This window comes from Tursiops truncatus, chromosome 10, assembly GCF_011762595.2.
Source record: "Tursiops truncatus isolate mTurTru1 chromosome 10, mTurTru1.mat.Y, whole genome shotgun sequence".
NCBI lineage: Eukaryota > Metazoa > Chordata > Mammalia > Artiodactyla > Delphinidae > Tursiops > Tursiops truncatus.
The window spans coordinates 43,807,272-43,827,786 of record NC_047043.1 but is presented as its reverse complement, the minus strand read 5'-3'; the positions used below and the strand labels follow the sequence as shown (position 1 = coordinate 43,827,786).

The 20,515-nt window shown below is 40.6% G+C and overlaps 1 protein-coding gene and 1 pseudogene across 6 annotated transcripts in view; both read right to left on the bottom strand.

Annotated features, from left to right (window-relative positions):
- PRIM2 (DNA primase subunit 2) overlaps window positions 1-20,515 on the bottom strand; it is a 279,267-nt gene that overhangs the window by 95,259 nt on the left and 163,493 nt on the right. For all 6 annotated transcript variants that reach the window (XM_019931461.3, XM_019931463.3, XM_019931462.2 and 3 more), the window contains exon 9: window positions 1,422-1,494. In XM_019931461.3, coding sequence (XP_019787020.1) covers window positions 1,422-1,494 — 73 coding nt within the window. The remainder of the gene's footprint in view (window positions 1-1,421; window positions 1,495-20,515) is intronic.
- LOC101329992 (small ribosomal subunit protein eS7-like) lies at window positions 8,584-9,511 on the bottom strand (annotated as a pseudogene).

Here is a 20,515-nt window from a genome sequence, read left to right as displayed (position 1 = left end):
CTGCTGAGCCCGCATGCCACAACTATTGAGTCCGCAAGCCTAGAGCCTGTGCTCCGCAACAAGAGAAGCAACCGCAATGAGAAGCCCGCGCACCGCAACAGAGTAGCCCCTGCTCACCGCAGCAACTAACCCCAATGCAGCCATACATACATACATACATTTATTTATTTATTTATTTATTTATTTAAAAGGAAACCTTTTTCATCTATGGTCTCAAATGCGTTCTCCCTGACCTCCTCAAGCATCCTCCTGAGACTTAACTCCCACCTCTCACGGGCTCCTCAGCAGGTTCAACTTTGCCCGTGAGCAGGGGCAGGTCTCACTTTGCTCCCTTGACTGACCAGGCAGCCTCTTCATCTTTCACAGTAACAACTTCTACTTGATTATAATTTTTCATAGGAAGATGACCTATTTATTCCAGACTCCAAAAGCTCAGGGTCTCCCCCTACTCACCATCATAACTCTTGTTTCCAAGCATTAAAACCTCACCTGTGTATTTTTAATTTATTTTAAGTAACTGGGTAATTGTCTAAACAAAGATTAATTATGGCTGACTCAGTTTCCCTTTTTTGGGTAATGCAGAAATTCTACAATGTCTTAAAGAGAAATTCTATAAAGTAAAAGTATGGTAACGTGTGCACACTTTCATTCCCCTAGGGAGCCACAAAGTGAAGCTGAAATGAGCTGCCTACTAATCTAGTGGCAACACAAGATGGGAGCCTACCCTTAGTGTCATGGAATACATTTTGTATCCTCCTCAAATTTACATGCCAAGTCCTAAACCCACGACCTCAGAATGTGGCTGTATTTAGAGCTGGGACCTGTAAGGAGGTAATCAAGGTTAAATGAGCTCATGGGAGTGGGGCCCTGGTCCAAGGTGACTGGGGTCCTTCTAAGCAGAGGAAGAGACACGGGGATGAGCAGCCACCTAGAAGCCAAGGAGAGAGGCCTCAGGAGAAACCAAACTTGCTGATACCTTCATCATGGAATGCTCGCCTCCAGAACTGTGAGAAAATAAGCTTCTGTTGTTTAAGGCACGCAGACTGTGGTATTTTGTTACAACAGCCCCAGCAAATGGATATACTTAGTATTTTACATTTCTCCTTTACTATATGTATATGGTATTTAAATATAAACAATAAACACTATTTAGTTGTCATCACTTAAAAAGAATTCCCCCTTTGGAAAACTGATTAAATTCTGTTTTTATCAGACTACAAATGATTTTCTGATATTTTGGTTTTCCTATGATGAAAAAAAAAATCATATGTATAGCACATGGGATTTCTTTAAAAAATGATTGGCAAGCAATGAAATAACATTCCCTCCCATCTCCCCACCCACAAAATAATCTTTGGTTGAAGAAAATCTGTGCTTCCTCCACTGACAAAGGTTTAAGTTTAAAAGGATGAGATGCTTACCGAATCGATCTGATCTAAAGAAACCTTCCCAACATTTCCCTGTGTACTGTAGTCTTGACCAGTGTACGAATGACTAAAAATAAAAAGAACAAAATATTAAAATAGGATTTGTAAAACATATTTTGATCACTTCAAAGGAAATCTTTAAAATTCTGATACAAAGTCACAAAGATATTTTACACATATCTTAGGAAAAACATAGCCAAGTGTTTTAAAGGTATTTAATAGAATACATTTAAGTAACTTTCCCAAAATTAATACAGAAATGCAGTGCTCATCTGGATCTCCCGATTCCTAATCTAGGGTGCCATTTCCATTTCCTGGAAGCAATATGCAAGTTGTTGTTAAAGTTAACACCTCTCCCACACTGACCCCTTATAAAACAGCATGGCAGCAGAGCTAGGAATAAATGGGAGCTTACATCCAGAGTCATCACTCAGTAGGCCCTTGAGTGAGTCACCTAGACTCTCCACACCCCAGGATCCCTGTCCGTCAAATGGAGATGACAGTGCCTGCCCTGCAGTGTTAACAGGAGGTCAGAATTGAAATACCTTTTGTTAAAGGACTGGACATATGGTAATCACTATTCATTAAAATAAGTAACATATGAACAGCACTTTACATATACAAAGAGTCCTTATCTATATCCTCTAATTACATCCTCACAACACCCCCAACAGAGCAGGTTTATTTTACATTTGAGAAGTGAGGAACTTGTTAGATGAGACAGCAAGTCAGCAGTGCAGCAGGAACTCAAACTTTTTGACTCCCAACTTCCTGTTTCTTCACTATACCATGCCATTCTCTTCCCTGTGATACATTTTCCTCTTGTATTATTTAGAAATTAGGAAATATAACATGGCACATACTACCTAAAGCCCTCCACCTGTGTACATTATCATCTCCTTGACACAACTCCACACCCGTAGCTCCATCAACAATGACTCAGATGCAGACATTCAGGGATCATGCGGCGAAGAACTGGTGCAAGGTTACATAGAAAACCATAGTCAAACTGTGGTTTATGCAGACTCCACAACTAAAGGGAAGTTCTGGAGTAAAGTATCATTACAATAACAAGGGATTCCGGATGCTCTACTTTCTACCTGCTCAGCACTATAGCTTCTTGCTGCTGGATAACATACACCCTTCAAGATGCTCTGTAGAAAGGCTGTTATTCCTACAATCAATCAGGTTATTGATTAAACAATGGGTACGGATTATGAAGCAAAACTACTGGATATCTCGGGACGTTGCAGCCACTGGCAAGGAGACTGTCACAAGTGTAGATGTCCCCTTCCGACAGTCCTCCCTCCATGGGCTAAGAATGGCCTGAGAATCACTCTGAGAGCAGGACAAGCAGAATGCCAGAGAGTGACACAGAATGATCCTGCACCTAAAACACATCTTCTTGCCTTTGGTATTATTTCTCCCTCCAGTAACAAATTTCTGACAGCATATCACTGGACTCTATCCATTCCCTTTATCATAGTAGTGCCATGCCACACAAAACTCAGGCTAAGTTAAACCAACAGCTGCCATTTAATTTTAATATTTTACATTTTAATATAGAACACAACCAGAGAATTGTTTCAGTGAAATCCCCCCAAATAAAAACATATTTCACTTTCCAATATGTCTTACACACAAGGCAATGAAAACAGCATAAGCTACGAGTCTGAAGACTTGCTTTTGTTTTTGTTCTTTAAATCATTGGTTTGGCAAACTGGTAATCTGCACATTCTCATTTATAAAATGGTATTAATAAGGCCAGGCCTGCCTAACTAACAGAAATCCTGGGGAGATCAAATGAACTAATAAATTCGAAGTGCTAATTAAAATCAGTAAAGCATATTCCAGTACACAGAGCAACTGCAGTCTTGACCAGTAAGTACAGAGGAATACAAAACAAAACAAAATAAAACAGGATGGGAAGGGAGGCAGCATGATCCTGTAGAGGAGTCATCCCCCAGTTGGGAGATGCTAGCCCACTCCATTGACCCCTGTAAGCTTTAGGCTATAAATTGATCACGATCATCTAACAGGACCGTTCAGCTCAAATAGATGAACAAATACAAAAGTCCAGTATAAATGGTAAAATGATGTACAAACATGATTATAGTCACTGAGTAGTTTTCTCAGCCCAGATTAATGCAGTATACAAAGTACAAAGAGAAGATGTATAAAGAGGACACATATGTTTGCCTGAATGCCAGTATAAAATGCTTGTTCCTCAAAGTTTTAATAGAATATGCAAAGGGACCAAATTCCAAGAAAAAAAAGTAAGAAAGAGAATGGTAGCAATGATAAATGCAAAGAATTTACTGGGTATAAATAACTACAGAGAGAATATAAGGAAACCGTCAGACATCATACTTCTAAAATTATTATAAATAGACAAGAAGATGGTCACCAGCCAACCCAGTAAGGGCAAGTGTGGAACCCTGGAAGAAAAGTGACAGAAATGAAGAATTGAAGCATAAGAATTGGGAATGAGATTCCTCTTCCACTCATTCAGAATCAGAAAGCATAACATATATATTGGTTAAAGGAGTTGTTACGTCACAGCTATTTAATACATACTTGAACAGTTATGGATAGATGAAGCCAAGGGGGAGGATTTTCAGATATAAGAAAGGCAAATCATGAGAAGCAGTGTATCCAATGATCTGCAGGCAGAAAGAACCATAAAAAGATTTTGGACAAGAATTCACATAATCAGGTTTATACTCGAGAAAGAAAGCAGTGTAGAGAAATTACTAGAAAGGGAGGGATTGGGAAATGGAAAACCAGTTGGAAGAATATTGCAACATTCCGGGCAAGAGAAGTTTTTGAAAAGACCTTCAGTAAAGTAATGGCAATAGATGGATAAAGGAAGGCAATCAAGGTAAAAGAAAAAGGAACAAATAGTGCTGCCATAAAAGAATAAAAATCCTTGGGGCTTCCCTGCTGGCGCAGTGGTTAAGAATCCGCCTGCCAACGCAGGGGACATGGGTTTGAGCCCTGGTCCGGGAAGATCCCACATGCCACAGAGCAACTAAGCCCGTGCGCCCCAACTACTAAGCTTGCGTTCTAGAGCCCACGAGCCACAGCTACTGCAGCCCGCACACCTAGAGCCCGTGCTCCACAACAAGAGAATACACCACAATGAGAAGCCCGTGCACCGCAACAAAGAGTAGCCCCCTCTCACTGCAACTAGAGAAAGGCTGGGGAAAGCAACGAAGACCCAACGCAGACAAACATAAATAAATAAATTTATTTTTTAAAAAAATCCTTAATAACAATTCACATTAGCTTATGAGACTGGACCTTTGGCTTTTACTTGGAAGTGCACAGGGATGTTACGAGATGAGACTCCTAACAGCCCCCAGGACAGGTAAGGCACCTTCTACCACACTCAGAACCCAGTGGCAGCTTCATATCACACAGCTTCCAAATGAATGCAGCTGCTACACTAATGAGCAAAAACATACATAATGAACTGTCAAAATATAGTCTTAGTTTCATGATTTTAAAAACTTGGTTAACTTTATGAACAAACAATTCTTAATCATGGTACTAGGGAAACAGAAAAAGTAGTAAAAACTTTTTATAACTTTTTTTAATTTTAAAAAAAATTTTACTGTAATTTTTAACAGTAAAAACAATTTCTAATTGGTTCGATATACACACACACAAACCCAGCAGAAAATACTATTTTCAGTTCATTTTAAATACTCACAGCTTTAAGAAACACTCGGTGTCACTGATGTACAGCTTTAACAAAGGGGATTTAGTCAGCATAAAAGCTTTCCTGCTTCTAACCTTCCATAAGAGAATAAATTGAGAGGTAACACAAATGTCATTTTTTTCAACACAGTGGACCAAAAAACATTTTAATGGGCCACAAAAATCAAATCATGTCACTAATCACTATCCTGCCAAATATAAAGAGGAAGTTTTGGTTTTTTTTTTTTTTTTGCGGTACGCGGGCCTCTCACTGTTGTGGCCTCTCCCGTTGCGGCGCACAGGCTCCGGATGCGCAGGCTCAGTGGCCATGGCTCACGGGCCCAGCCGTTCCGCGGCATGTGGGATCTTCCCAGACTGGGGCACGAACCCGTGTCCCCTGCATCGGCAGGCGGACTCTCAACCACTGCGCCACCAGGGAAGCCCATGTTCTTTTTGTTTTTTTTAACATCTTTATTGGAGTATAATTGCTTTACAATGGTAAAGAGGAAGTTTTGATTCATCAGAGAATCTTAAAAAGTCAAGATCTGATTTAATTCTCAGTTTAGCCACTAATTTGCCACAAGTAAAAAAGAAAAAGCAGGGCTTCCCTGGTGGCACAGAGGTTGAGAGTCCGCCTGCCGATGCAGTGGACACAGGTTCCTGCCCCGGTCCGGGAAGATCCCACATGCCGCGGAGTAGCTGGGCCCGTGAGCCATGGCCGCTGAGCTTGTGCGTCCGGTGCAACGCGAGAGGCCACAACAGTGAGAGGCCCGCGTACCGCAAAAAAACAAACAAACAAAAAAGAAAAAGCATAAGTCAAACTATGCATTAATTATTCATCCATAAATGTGGACAGTAAGGGATTAAGAGCTATAGTGATTTATTTCCATCCTGTATGCTAATTTATCTTCTATTTGCTAGAGTATCAGGTGAAAGGCACTAAAGGTAAAATGGTATCATTTTTCTCAAGTCACCAAAAAGCCAGAAAAGTGGTGAAAACAATAAAGATGTGGGTCCATGAATACTGAGTTATATTAGAACACTGTCTGTGGTGAAAGGCGACAGTGTGTGTTTGCTAAAATGTAGCAATTACACAGCACTGTACAAGCAACACAAACACCTTCACTCCCCAAACAGAACTAGAGAAATGCAGAAAACCCAGGACAAACCTTACTTTTTTAAATACCATTAGATTGTCAGGCTCTCTATAAGAGACTTTTTCTACATCCCAGTTGTTGTCCTTTTCTAACTACCTTTTTAAAAAAAGCTTTCAAGGGTCTCTGTACAGCTCCTCAATCCCTCATCAAGCACTTCTGTGACCAAGGAAGAGTCACAAAGTAGTGACGGACCCAAAGATGACCCAAACAGTACGACGTGATGAGGTGATGAGAGCCCCAACAAGGCCGCAGAGAACAGGCCCTTCTCAGAGCAGGGGGAGGAGGACAAACCACATGCAGCCCAGAAAGGGCACCTCAGAGGGAGCTGCCCAGGGACAGCATCCAGGATTCTGAGTGTCGTGAGAACACTGCTGAGATGACTGAGCACAGTGCCCAAGCTGAGCAGACGCCTGCCAAGTCAGCAGGACCAGCTCAAGGCCGAAGGAGAGGAGGTTGACCATCAGGGAGAAGGCGGGCCTGGGTGGCAGAGGGGAAGAGCAGGAGACCACAGTCAAGGAATAACTGAAAAGTCACAGGCGTGGTTGTTTTAGTGTTTTTACCATTCATAGTTGAACAACTTTATATGTATTAAAACATTTTTAAATTTTGATCCGGTTCAGAAAAGTATATGACATGAGTTTATTAGGGTTGTTGGAGGGTTGTTAAAAGTAAGCATGTGATAAGGAGGTGACATTTGGGGATAATAAAAAAGTCTGTTTTTCTCAACATCTAGAGGGTTAGCACATATCAGATGGACAGGCAGAAAGACCCAAGCAAAGCCAAGGAAATTTCACAGTTTATAGACGAAGATGTTGGGTTAGGTGGCAAAAGAGCCACCCCTTGCAGAGGCAAGGGGGAAAAAGAGCTGAAACTGGGCAGGTAGATCCTGAAACGCAGGTCTCTGAACAAAAACCGTTAAAATAAAGAGCCAATTCTACCTCCTTTTGCAATAACATAGTGCTAAATCATGACTTTAATAAAAACTTGAGGTTTTGTCAAGTTTAAAACCTTTAAAAACCTAAACCTGTGCATAATAGTATTTTCTAAGAAAACTGAATTTTGCAAACACAGAAGTAATTCAGTGTTTGTCCTTGGTTATTCTGTTCTGTTTTGTCTTGAGGTGATGGTCCTAAGTTATCCAATCTACTATAAGAGAACTAATGGTACACAAAATATATAAAAACATCTTCCTACTGTTACATTTGTTCAGTAAGCCTACATGCAACTTAATTAAAACTCAGTCACATCTGAGGAACTTTTTCCTCCCACATTGTCTTGCTCATTAAACAGTAAGATGTAAGCAGAGTTAGTTTTCCAATAAGGCTAAAAATCACAGTAAACAGAAAATTGTAAAACCAACAGTTTCAACAAATTAAGAGTTGAAAGGAGAAGACACTTTCAAAAATATCCATAACACATATTTACATAACCATATTTGACATGATCCTATTTTCAATCCAATTAAACAATTTGATAGGGGGGTGGGAGGAGGGCTGAGGCATAACAGAGACAGGAAGGCAGAGTCAGTCACAGCCACACAGAACCAGTTCTCCCAAACACTACCACACAAACATCAAATCTACACAATAGAAATGCAGTGGATATATAAAGAGGTAAATCAGAAACACACACATCTGCACACATCTGATCTGTGAAAGGCAGACCCATGCCTGGTCTTTGTAGAAACAACAGAAATATAAGCCTCGGTCAATACACCACCAATGTCAACACGAGCACTTAGATTTCAACAGGGAGTTGCTTTTGAGTGCTGAAAATAAGAGGCGAAAACAAAAAGAAATTATATGAAAGTGGATTTGTGGGTCTCATGACAAGATTAGCTGGTTAAGGAAAAAAATCTTTCCTGCTGTGGCCCTGATCTCAGCACATGACGGCCCATCACAACTCTGCTGAGACACAAATGCCACAGGACACAGCTGGCAAAATGGGTGACACCTCTCCAATCATTTTCCCGTTTTCCGATTAGTGACGCAACTTGAGGGAGGGAATAAGGAGTAGTGGAATAGTTGCAACATTTTAGGATTTAGCTGCAATTCTGCCTCATTTGCATAATTTTTCCAAGTCCAATCTGCCCAAAGCAATCAGGGAGTACAGCAGAGTAAGGGAGTGAGCCAAGCAGACTGACGAGGAGCACAGGTATCAGACTCACTGTGTGACTTTGCTTTCAGTTTCCTCACTGGGAAACAGGGATCTCAAAAGGGGTCACGAAAGTACCCCCTCCGAGGACTGCCGTGAGGATCAAATGAGATGTCTATAAGAGTTTACCACACGATTTTTCACTCAAATTGTTTTTTTTAATTGTGAATAATATTTTATTTAGTCATTTTTGTTTACAACTGAAACTCTGGGAATTCAAAATTAATATCCTTGCCCGTGAGCTTCTTATAGACACCAGAAAATGTTCCAACCTTGTGTTCCACATTGTTCTGCTGTGCTTTATCCAAATGAACCTTTATGAGTTGGCTGCCAACCAGCTTCACGCGGATTCTCTTGCCCACAATCTCACTTGGGAAAACCAAGTCCTCCAGGATGGCATCGTGCACTGCTGTCAGAGTGCAGCTCCTGGGATGCTTTTGCTTATTTTTTGTACGGCTTTTGCAAGTTGGCTTAGGCAGAATTCTCCTCTGCGTGATAAAGACAAGGTGCTTCTCGCTGAACTTCTTCTCCAACTCACACACTAGCAGACCTAGATTTTTCTGGAAAGATTTCAGTTGAGGAATGGGAACAAGATTATGATAGCTTTCCGACCACCACCAACTTCAATTTCCTCAGTGGTCATGATGTTCAGCTCCCGCAGCTGGGCCTTGAGGTACAAGTTCATCTCCAGCTTCAGAAGGACCTGGGAGATGCCCAACTCAAACTCATCTGGCTTCACACCACTGGGCTTGGCAATCTTCACACTGGAACTAAACATGGCCTGGATCTTGCCAATGCGGCCAATACTTCACTCAAATTGTAATCATCATTATCATCCAGGCCTCAATTTGTCACATGTGGACGTTTTGGTTGTTGTTTCTCTCTACTCTTTAACATTCACCACTTTCTTCCCTTGAATATCAGGAAAAAAATGTATTTCTTTCCTATCTTCTTTATACCATCACATGAAATATTTAATCTTAAAGTAGAATTTAGATGTCCTTGAAAAACCTGATGATCTGGAAGGTTTTATCTACAGCTACACTCTTAGAAAGTTTCCCCAGTGCAAAACTTCAAACTCAAACACTGCAGGTTTCAATGGAACCCAGCTTTGCAGAGCTGCATATCCAATATGGTAGCCACCAGCCAACTGTGACTAAGCTGCACTTGAAATGCAGCTTAGTCAGAATTAAGAAGTTCCATAAGTGTAAAATTTGCACTGGATTTCAAAGACTTGGTATGAAAAACTAATGTAAAACATTTCATTAATAAATTTTCCTATCGATTACATGTTGAAATGATATTCTGGATATGAGTTAAATAAGATATTACTAAAATTAATGTCACTGAAGTAATTTAAAATTACACATGTGGCTCATATTTGTGGTGCTCATATACTTCTGGACAGCACTGTCATAGAGTGAGGACAGTGACACGAAGCAATCAAGTGCTTCCCCTGAGGACTAGGTCCACATGCAGAAACGCCAATTGACCTACCCTGACTTCTATTTGCCAAGTGAAGATCAGACTCTGCTGGTCGTAAGTGGAATACAAGCTGCAATTGGGCCACTGAAGGAATGCCTCAAGTCAACTGTAAATATGCTTGTTTTCATAACACTGTGCTTGGGAATCAAGGTTCCAAACTTGAGCCACACCCTCCCATTTCTACTATCAGGGAAGCAATCGTGAATTCTGATTAGCTTGGAGGTAACTGGAATCACTGCGGGAGAGGGTGTGTGTATGTGTGACACATTTTTGTCTGGGAGTCTTTGGGGCTTCGTGACTCACCTCAACACTTAATCACAACAATCCATTCTCCTCTCATCTGTAAGAAGCTGTGCTGGGGGCCGGGGATGGGGGTGGGGGGGTATGAGTCTGGAAGACCGCAGGACCCTGGGCTAGGTCAGACAGAACCTGCCTCCCATCCTCAGGGAGCACCTCTACACCCTCCCTCCCCACCAACAAACAGCCTCTGAGGTTCATAAAATAGTAACACATAAAACACATTTCCTTTCTTCGTCAACTATTCCCCAGTACTCTTGAAAGAGGTTAGCACTATTTACTCCTTTCTATCTGGCAGCTATAGTTTATCATATTTTAAAAACAGATATCAAATAAAAAAGCAGTGAAGAAAGCATCACGAGTAATCAAAACTGATCTCTGCATCAAGGAAACATATTTCTTTGTTTAAATTAAAAAGTAAGCTAATACATCTTTCAAAATGAACTGTAATTTCCTACATCATTCTATAAAAGTATACCAAGTCCCAATACAACCCTTTCACATGAAGTAAGGTGTAATCATAGCACAAATGGAAAAACAATTTCAAAAACAGGAAACAAAGGTTTTGAACATCACCCGTAATATCCACTTTTACAATCACAATTTTACCCACTTTGGATGTTAAAAAAAAATACTCTGACCACATAAGCTAGGCTATTCAGACATTTAGAAAGCACAATTCCTGCAGTTTGGATTTCTTGAGTGTGTAGGAAATCAAGGGAACCACAGTTACAATATATCACTTCCTGCTGTGAGGATATCACAGGAAAATTCACTCAATAGCTGTCACCACTGAAATTGAAATGAATTTCTTTCTACAGCTAAATCCCTAGTAAATGGTATCCCACTTGTGTTAGCCCAAGGGATTTTCCCGGCAGTTACTCCAAACGAGAACACAATCAATAAAATTCTGTTATAAACTGAATGTAAATTATTTTTCCACAAGCATGAATTTTACGTAAAAAAAATTCTCTCCGAAAAACTACCATCAGACGATACGTAGGATAATGATCTATATTTCCCTACAATTGAGAGAAGCTGTATGATTTCAAGAGGTGCACATACACAATAAAAAAAAACAAGTTCATATGGGTTTCCACATCAGGTGAGAACTACAAACAGCACAATCACTACTCTTCTTTGTTTGAGGTTGGCCTCATCTTTTCCCATATGGTCCATATTTTTCTATTTATTCCCATTTCTAAGCTGCAACAGTCCAATGAACTGCAAGAGAGTTGAAAGTTGCACCTCATTTTTCTATAAAAAATATCTGTACCTCACAATTGTCAAAAATCATGGAATTGCACCCTTAAAATGAGTGCATTTCATTGTATGTAAATTATACCTCAATAAAATTGATTTAAAACGTAAAATATACACATACATCCCTATAAGATAGTCACACTACAGTGCTACATAGATGTTTGCACCATACACACTTAAAGCCCCCAACAAAGATCTCTATTTTCATGAGTACGTGTTTTGTTTTGTTTGCTGTACGCGGGCCTCTCACTGTTGTGGCCTCTCCCCTTGCGGAGCACAGGCTCCGGATGCGCAGGCCCAGCGGCCATGGCTCATGGGCCCAGCCGCTCTGCGGCATGTGGGATCTTCCCGGACCGGGGCACGAACCCGTGTCCCCTGCATCAGCAGGCGGACTCTCAACCACTGTGCCACCAGGGAAGCCCCATGAGTATGTATTTTATACTCCTTTTACATTCTTAGCATATTCTGGGAGTATAATGACCCCTAAGTAGAGGCTGTTTTGACTTGACTTTGACCCAGGATAGTCAAATGATTACAATAAAGAAATCTGCCTGAGAGATTGGTACTGAAAAGTTGAGGGCGTTGAGGGCGGGGTGGGCGTGAAATAAAGTTCTAACACACAGGAGAACTAAGACGTTAAATTGATGGTCATCGTCTCATTTCCCCACAATGTACAGAGGGCGGGATGCTTCTGAGATGCGCTATCACAGGTCTACAGCACCCGACGATGCCCCCTCACACTTGTTCCCTAATAATAGAGAGAACCAGGGACACGAAGGTGGGTGTTTGATGGAGGTTTTGAAGGGAGGGGAGAAGAAGGGGAGAGCTAATGAGGATTATTATTACAAGTCACATCCAGAGATCACGTCACACACTTTTCCTACACACTCTGTCACTCTTGCACAGCCATTAACAATGGCTCATGATGTTAAGGTCTTCGTTTCATAGATCAAAACAGCAAGGTTCATAATAGCTTTGGTTTTATTTTGTTTTTAAATACAGTCTTCAACATTTGGATAGGTCACTGGGGAGAAAGAAAGGGGATCCTTCTGAGGTCACACAGAGAAACAGAAAGGACTCTCCTCGGTTAGCTCCTGATTCCAGGAGAAACAGTCCCAAGTCCCAAAACAAAAGGCAAAACCAGTGTTGAATTTCTACAATGTATAAAGAGTGTTTCTTTACCAAAGCTTTTCCTTGGAAATGACAGAAAATTCACCAACATTTTGTCCAAACTATTATACCATCTCATCCAGTCTCAACATTTAGTAGCTTAAAAAACCTAAATGAGAGGTAAAATTTTAAAACCTAAAAGTGTTCTCTCCCAGCACTGGCTCATTCAGGAGTCTTCCTGAGGTCCAGTCCCTGTTACAGCAACAGGGAGAGAGGTAAACAGAAGGAAGGATGCCTTGCTCTCATGGAGCTTACACTGCAGACAAACACACACCAAAAAAACAAATGAACACGTAAAAATGACCATTTCAGCCAGTGACGCTGCTGTGAGGAAAACAGAGCAGGTGACAGCACAGAGGCCCTGGGGGTGAGTGTGAGCTGAGTGACCAGAAGCAGCCTTTTGTGAGGCTGAGAGGACACAGTTACATCATGTGACCAAGGTCCCCAGTGGCCTCCTGTGGACAGTATGTACACCGTCCACCAAGGACCACAGAAGCTCAATTAAAATGGGCTTTTTATTCCCTTTGTATCAATGTTATCTTTTTAGAACTACTTTCTAAACAGTAGTTACAAACAACAGAGAGGGCGCTACACCCTAAGTGAGTCTGGGCTGTCGGTCTGTCCGCAGCCCAATCTATCAAGTGTTTTGTTTTTACTGTGAATTGTGCCTGGTTGCCAGGCGGTCTTCTTAGGTTCACTAAACATTTAGACTCACAAGATTTCCACACGTGGCACCAGGTGGCTCAGAAAGACCCAGGACAGAACCCCAGCTCACCAGCTGGGCAGCGTGAGCACTAGACCTCCTGCAACACCTGCACAGGTGGGCGGCTCGGGGGGCAAGGAGGGCACGCCCACACCTGGAAGCACAGGGCTGCTGCGGCTCAGGGACCTCAGACCCCTCAGTGGCCGCAAGCCCTTAGAACTACGTCCATAGCCACCTCAGACTTGGAACTCCAAATCCATTAATCTAGAAACCATTACTATACTTTAAAAAATATATGACTATGTAAACGTATTTCAAATATGACAGAGAACCGTATGCTGTCCAATCCAATAACCATTAGCTACAACCGGCTACTTAAATTTAAATTAATTAAAATAAAATTACAACCCGTGTTCTTCAGTCACACTAGCCATACTTCAAGCACTCAACAGCCATAAGCAGCTGCTGGCTGCTGGGTTGAACGGCACAGGTACAGAACACTTCCATCACCACAGAAAGTTCTACTGCACAGCACTACACAAATTACTTTTTCACTGCTAATATATTACAGTAACTACCACAATGCTTTATCAGGCTTTTTAAGAAAATTGTCCATAGCATAGTCATCATTTTGTACCTTGTTAGTGCTTTATGCCTAACACAGTGTAAAATAACTAATTTTCTTTATTACTTAACTAGAGGACAATCAATATTTTAAAGAAACCCAAAGAGTGAAGAATACGAAATTTTAAAACTACAGACAATGAAACTACTTGAAAAACATAAACAATCATAAACTTTGCTTTCCAGGAAGACTGACAGCATCCACAATCCATAAATCCCTAAGAAACCTTGGAGTCAGAGGGCCAACAGAAATCTGACATTTCTACTTGGGAACAAGCTGCAAGAACACTGTGACATGCAAGGCTGTGTGCTTACAGAATCATGTCCCTCTACTGTGATTTCCACAATGCTATGTGCCCCACAGAATCAGGTACCTCTACTATGCTAACAGCCATCATAATTTACTATAATTACTTTAAGATTCTCTCTTTTCTGAGCAACACTGAGTCCTATAAGAGCAGAAATAAACATGTATCCCTAGAACCTAACACCATGCCTGGCACCAAGTAGTTCCCTTAATATATGTTAAATTAATAATAAATAAAACAAACTCTTAGAATAAAGGTTTGTGACCATGTATTTACCTCCACAAGTCACAGCCACTACGTACAACCTCATTACAAAGTCTACTGTTTACAAAGGTATCTATTTGCCTTGGCAAGATAGCCAGTTGAAGAGACAGGAAAGACTCCTATCTTCTTTCTATATCACTGAAAAGAAAATTAGTACTTTATATTTCTGTAAAAATCACTGTTAACCCTTTTTAAACTTTAAAACATGTTAAGCTAACAAAGTGACGTAACTACAAACCCCAGGGAAATTTAGTATTGTATATAAATTAAGAGTGATGGTTTACTTGTAAAACTGATGCAAAGTAATGTTAAAAGCTGTTTTCAACCTCCCAAGAGAAAACCCTCACATTAATAGGCAGATCAATGGTCTTCCAAAGATGTTCACTCATGAATATGTTAGGTTATGTGGGAAAAAAGACTCTGCAGATGAAATTAAGATTAAGGACCTTGAGATGGGGCAATTATCCTGGGTATACATGTGGGCAATGTAACTACATGAGACTGTAAAAGCAGAAAGCTTTCTCAGGGTGGGGGCAGAGATGCAGTCGCAGAAGTCAGTTCTGACACATGAGAAGGACTGATGCACTGCTGCCGGCTCGGAGAGGGGACCACACGCAAGGACCAGAAAGAGGCCTCTGGGGCTCAGGGAAAGCAGAGGAAGGAATGTGGGCCCCTGGCTGACAGCCCGCCAGGAAATGGGGATCTCAGTCCTGCCACAAGGAACTGCACTCAGCCAGCAACATGCATAAGCTTTAGCAGCACACTCTGCCCCAGAGCTTCCAGCAACAGCCACAGCCCTGCTGGCATCTTGATTTTAGCTGCGGGAGGCCCATGTGGGATTTCTGACCTACAGAACTGTATGATAAAAATGAGTGCTGCTTTAATCCATTCAATTTGTGGTAATTTATTATGGCTACAACAAAATTTTCTAATCTAGACACACCAATAAGGTTTAAAATTCAGCATCCTGAATTCTGTCTTCTTCAAGTCACTGGTTCACTTGCTAAGGACGCGGCTACTTTCTCGCCTCTCTTGTCCCTGTAAAGCTATAAGCCACCTAGGCTGCTGCTGCTCTCTGTCCTATCTCTGTCTCCTGGGAAACATCTCTGCTGCAATCCCTCTTAATGCAGTCATCACAACATATCTTCTCCCCAGTGGACCTCACCTGGCCACAAAGAAGATGCTAACACTCTGTAATTGTTCTTCACAGCTTTATTCAACCAAAAAAAAAGCCTGAATACCCAGTAAAATGGGAATGGTTAAGATAGATATATCTATCCTCAATTGAATACTATAAGTCACTTAAAAATGGAACCATGAAAAGTAATCTTCTACTTTACTACATGGGTATGACATACTAAGTGAAAAAAAATTTTTTAAGTTTAACCATTTAAATTATTATTACGTAAAAATATATAGAGATTACAACAAAAGCCTAGCAGTGGTTATATTAGTGAAGCAGGATTCGTTTCTTCTATTTTTCCAAATTTTATGTAGTGTGACTATAAATTTTATCAAAAAAATTAAATGACATAAAATTTGTAACATAAGCCACATACACCTCTCTCCTTCCTCTGCTTGATTAAGCTGCAGCAACTATTTCAGTACAGCCGCGCGCACGTGCGTGTGTGTGTGTGTGTGTGTGTGTGTGTGTGTAGATTGGTCTTCTTTTCCTGTTAGCATATAAACATCTTGAGCTGAGGGACCACATCTCTTAGCATCTTTGTACACAGACTATCCATTATAGTGCCCTTAACACAATGGGAGGATTTTAATAAAATGCTCACTCTTGACAAAGTACATCTCTAAAAAGGCATAAACATTTTCAATACAAACGTGAAAAAAGAAATAACTCAAAGACCATAAATAATGGGAAAGAACACATTCTTTCTAATTTATTAATCTTACAAGACACCTGAAACACCTTCACAATAATCACTGAGCTAAAAGCTTATGTTGCTGCATGTAGAAAAGGAAATAAATCTAAAGTTAATGCCAGAGCTTAGAAACAGGTGATGAGGAAAAGCTGACAAACAGCTGGAGCCCGTGGACCACGTTAATGAGGCTCTCACTTCAGCCCTCACCTGGTGGGCATCCTGATCTACCAAACCTTTCCTAACACATGAACGCCCAACAATTTTCTGATTTCAAAATGAGAAGTAATTCAAAAAGAAAACGCTGGGTACTGTACCACCATGGATATTGAGAAAAGCTTTCTTACAGAGATTGCATTTCTGATATAAAATCTGTGTCAGCATATTCTTCGGAGGAATGAACAGAAATGTGTACATATCAACCAAATGTACTGCAATAGGAAAAAAAATTTACAAAATAATTGTTGGTAATAATACCAACTGAAGGAAAAAAAATACCAACTGAAGGAAGATGCTTTCATTATTTTAAATGATTTCCAAATAAAGGTCAATATAAACATCTGCTTAGAAATTCAGGATGCATTACAAGTTAATCCATGTGATACAGTTCATTTACTACAGGTAATGCTTCTCTTTGCTAGCTTCTCTTATCTTTACTTGATTTCTATTTTATTCTTAGGTTGAAATATGCTAATAAAATTAGGAAAAATAGTGTAACAAATACATGGTTTTGAAATTCTTTAATTTTTAATTAAAGAATTGGAAAATCATTAAATTTATTGGCAAAATATTAAATGAGAACAATATTCACTTCATATCTTGAGGTGGAGAGGTGAAGGAGGAAGACACACTGTGGGAAAAGGCATTATTTTTAAGGAAAAAAAAAATCATATCCAAGTAATCACATGTAGATTGTGGGCTACAAGTTTTCTTCTGCAGTCTCACCTATTTACACCTAGCATTTGTAAATAATACAATAAATAAAAATAACAATCTTGGGCTTCCCAGAGACAAGGAAAGGACTTCCCTGGTGGCGCAGTGGTTGAGAGTCCGCCTGCCAATGCAGGGAACACGGGTTCGTGCCCCGGTCTGGGAAGATCCCACATGCCGCAGAGCGGCTGGGCCCGTGAGCCATGGCCACTGAGCCTGCACGTCTGGAGCCTGTGCTCCGCAACGGGAGAGGCCACAACAGTGAGAGGCCCACGTAACGCAAAAACAAATAAATAAATAACAATCTTTAACATAAACACCCTTGGTAGTCTAATACATTTCTATAAATATTATCCCATAGGTACCAACATTAGGGTAGCAAAGACACTTATATACAATAAACTTCTACATTTACAGGAACATATCCCAAGGCCTTTATATATCTCCAAATTAGAAAATCAGTACATGATATAATTCACCCTAGAAAATGCAGTGATGTGTGAGGATGTGTAAAGTCACCTTGAGATGTGGACTCATTAGATGATGTATGTAATGATATGTGACTTGAGGAGACCAGAAATTATGATTTACACAAATTCTCTCTGGCATTTCAGAATTTAACATGAACTTCCTGAGGCTCCATCACTAAACTTTAAAATAGGGTTAATGACAAACAACCATCTACCATCCTCACTGGGGTGCTCTGAGTATGAACTAAAAAGCCAGTTTGGACAGTACTTTGTAAACTAGCCAGTTTGATTTCTTGGTCCCATGTTCTCCTCCCTCTTCTAAATACTTGCCCCTTCAATTATTTCCTTATTCCCATAAACCTCGTTTCTCCCTGACCGATAAACATTGCTCACCTTTCCAGCCTTCGGGGAAAAATGAAACACTTGCTTCAACCATGACACTCATGGGTACAGTCCCCTTTCCTCCTCGCTCTGCCAAGAGCAGTCTACGCTGCCTGTATGCCCACAGCCTCGTTCCGCATTTCCTCCTCAACCCCCACCCCAGGGATAGACTTGCATCTGTACCACTGCAAGGTGGGGGCTGAGCCACCTATGGCTCCCATGCACCTAATCCAACTGACGTGAGGAGATTCTGACCTGACTTCCCTACGCGTTTAACAGTGTTCACCTTTCTGAAAGCTTTCCCTTAGCATTGTTGATGCCACCACCCCTTGCTGTGCTCCTGTTTCACTCGAGATTCCTCCCTGGTGTCTTTACTGGCTTCCCTTTTAACTCATCTCCTCCCTCCATCACTGCCCATCACAGGTCACTTAAACACTAACTTCTATGGGTTCTATTCAGGGCCATTTCCCCTTTTCTTGTCACTCTATATTCTCTCCCCGAGTGATCTCAACCATCCCCCTGATTTTAACCACCCCTATATAGTGGAGATTAGCAAATGTCTCTCTATAAACCTCGCTCTCAAACTGCGGGTCTATATTCAGCTACTTACTAAACACCCCACATATGCTCCACCAGCATCTCAACTTTAAAATGTCTTAACTCACTGAACCTACGATCCCAGCAGTCCAATTCACCCCCTTGTCCTCCTTTACTCTCCTTCACGGTCACTGACAACATCCTCCCTCAAGTGAGATCAAAGTTCAGTCCAATCTGAGCAGCCACTGTGAGCCACCACTGTGCTAGGGGGTGTGGAATCCAAACAACCACTTCATGGCCTCATCACTTAAGGAAATGTACTTTGTGTTTAATTCCATTCAAAAGGTTACAAATGTTGTAATGTGTTTAAGTGCCTATCTCTCAAATGAAATCAAAACTGTAAATTCCTTGAGAACAGAAATTGTTTTTTTTTTTTAATCCCCGGCACATAATAGGTGCTCAGTTACTGATGGATGCTACTAACGAATAGCTTGCATTTCCATAAGAGATTGAAGCAAAATGCTTTCTGTGGTTAATTTAACTTTTAACTATATAACTAGGTTCAACTAAGAAAATCTGGACAAAGCACTTCTACATTCTCAGAATGATATATATTGTTAAGCAATATACTAAATTATTAGGTTGGCAAAGTGTTATACTAATTCTCTTTGAATGTCTAAGTCCTGTAAAATGACTTGAGAATTTCTTTGTATTGCTACTTCAATTTTTGCGGGTATTGGTATCATCTCCCAAATTAGTTTTATTGACAAACTTAATTAAAACACTACTCATCATTCCTCTTTGATCATCAGAGGCACTAAACAAAATTAGATCTAATAATGATTTCAGTTTCAACCTCCTAATATCCACCACCCCTTCTAGGTTATATTTAAACTATACAGTTCATGCAAATCAATGATGATTATTTTTTCCTAACAAGATTATCATTAGCACCTTTCAAGCCAAACAGTATTCTTTCCTATTTTGCCCTAAGCAAAAGGAAGGTAAAAGAAAACATTACATTTAGACAGCCAAGAGACAATTCAATATACTTGAAAGGCTTTCCACAAGGTTACTTTTTGTAACAGGAAGTGTCCAACTATGCACATCAGCTCCCACCCTACATACAGATGTCTCTGACATGGTAATAAAACAAGAAACCATTTGGTTTAATAATAATAATAAGAGAAGCAACATCAGTTGGTGCATATTACATGTAGCATCTAGCCCTGGTTGCTTAGCAAACAGCCACAAGTGACTTCCACAGAGAATGAAAGCCCTAAATGAATGTACAGTTTGTGCAAGTTTCAAGGACTCAAAAAGACATGTCAGTAGTTAATCTAAACTCTAGTTGACAATGACCGCACTGGGGTGGAGGAAGGAGAATCCATCATTATCTCACAGAATCAAGCACTGACTAGATGTGAGATCCAGCCCTTTAGGTCTATGTCTTCTGACTCAATGGCTTTATAGGGGAAAGAACTGTAACAATATGATTATTATAAATTATAAAAACTTTATGCAGAAAAAAACCAACAAAATATCACTGGTATAACACGTATTTATTCATTCAACAAAACACATAATGAAGACCTATCATGAAAAGGACTGTGCAGCTCTGGAGCAGCTCATACTATAATGGAGAAATCAGGCAAGGAAACAATATCATAGGTTCTGTAACATGGGGAGCCAGGCAGTATTACGGGAACACAAATAAACACCTGAGAGGGAGACGGGGCAGGGGAGGGAGGGTGAGAACCAAGTGGTCA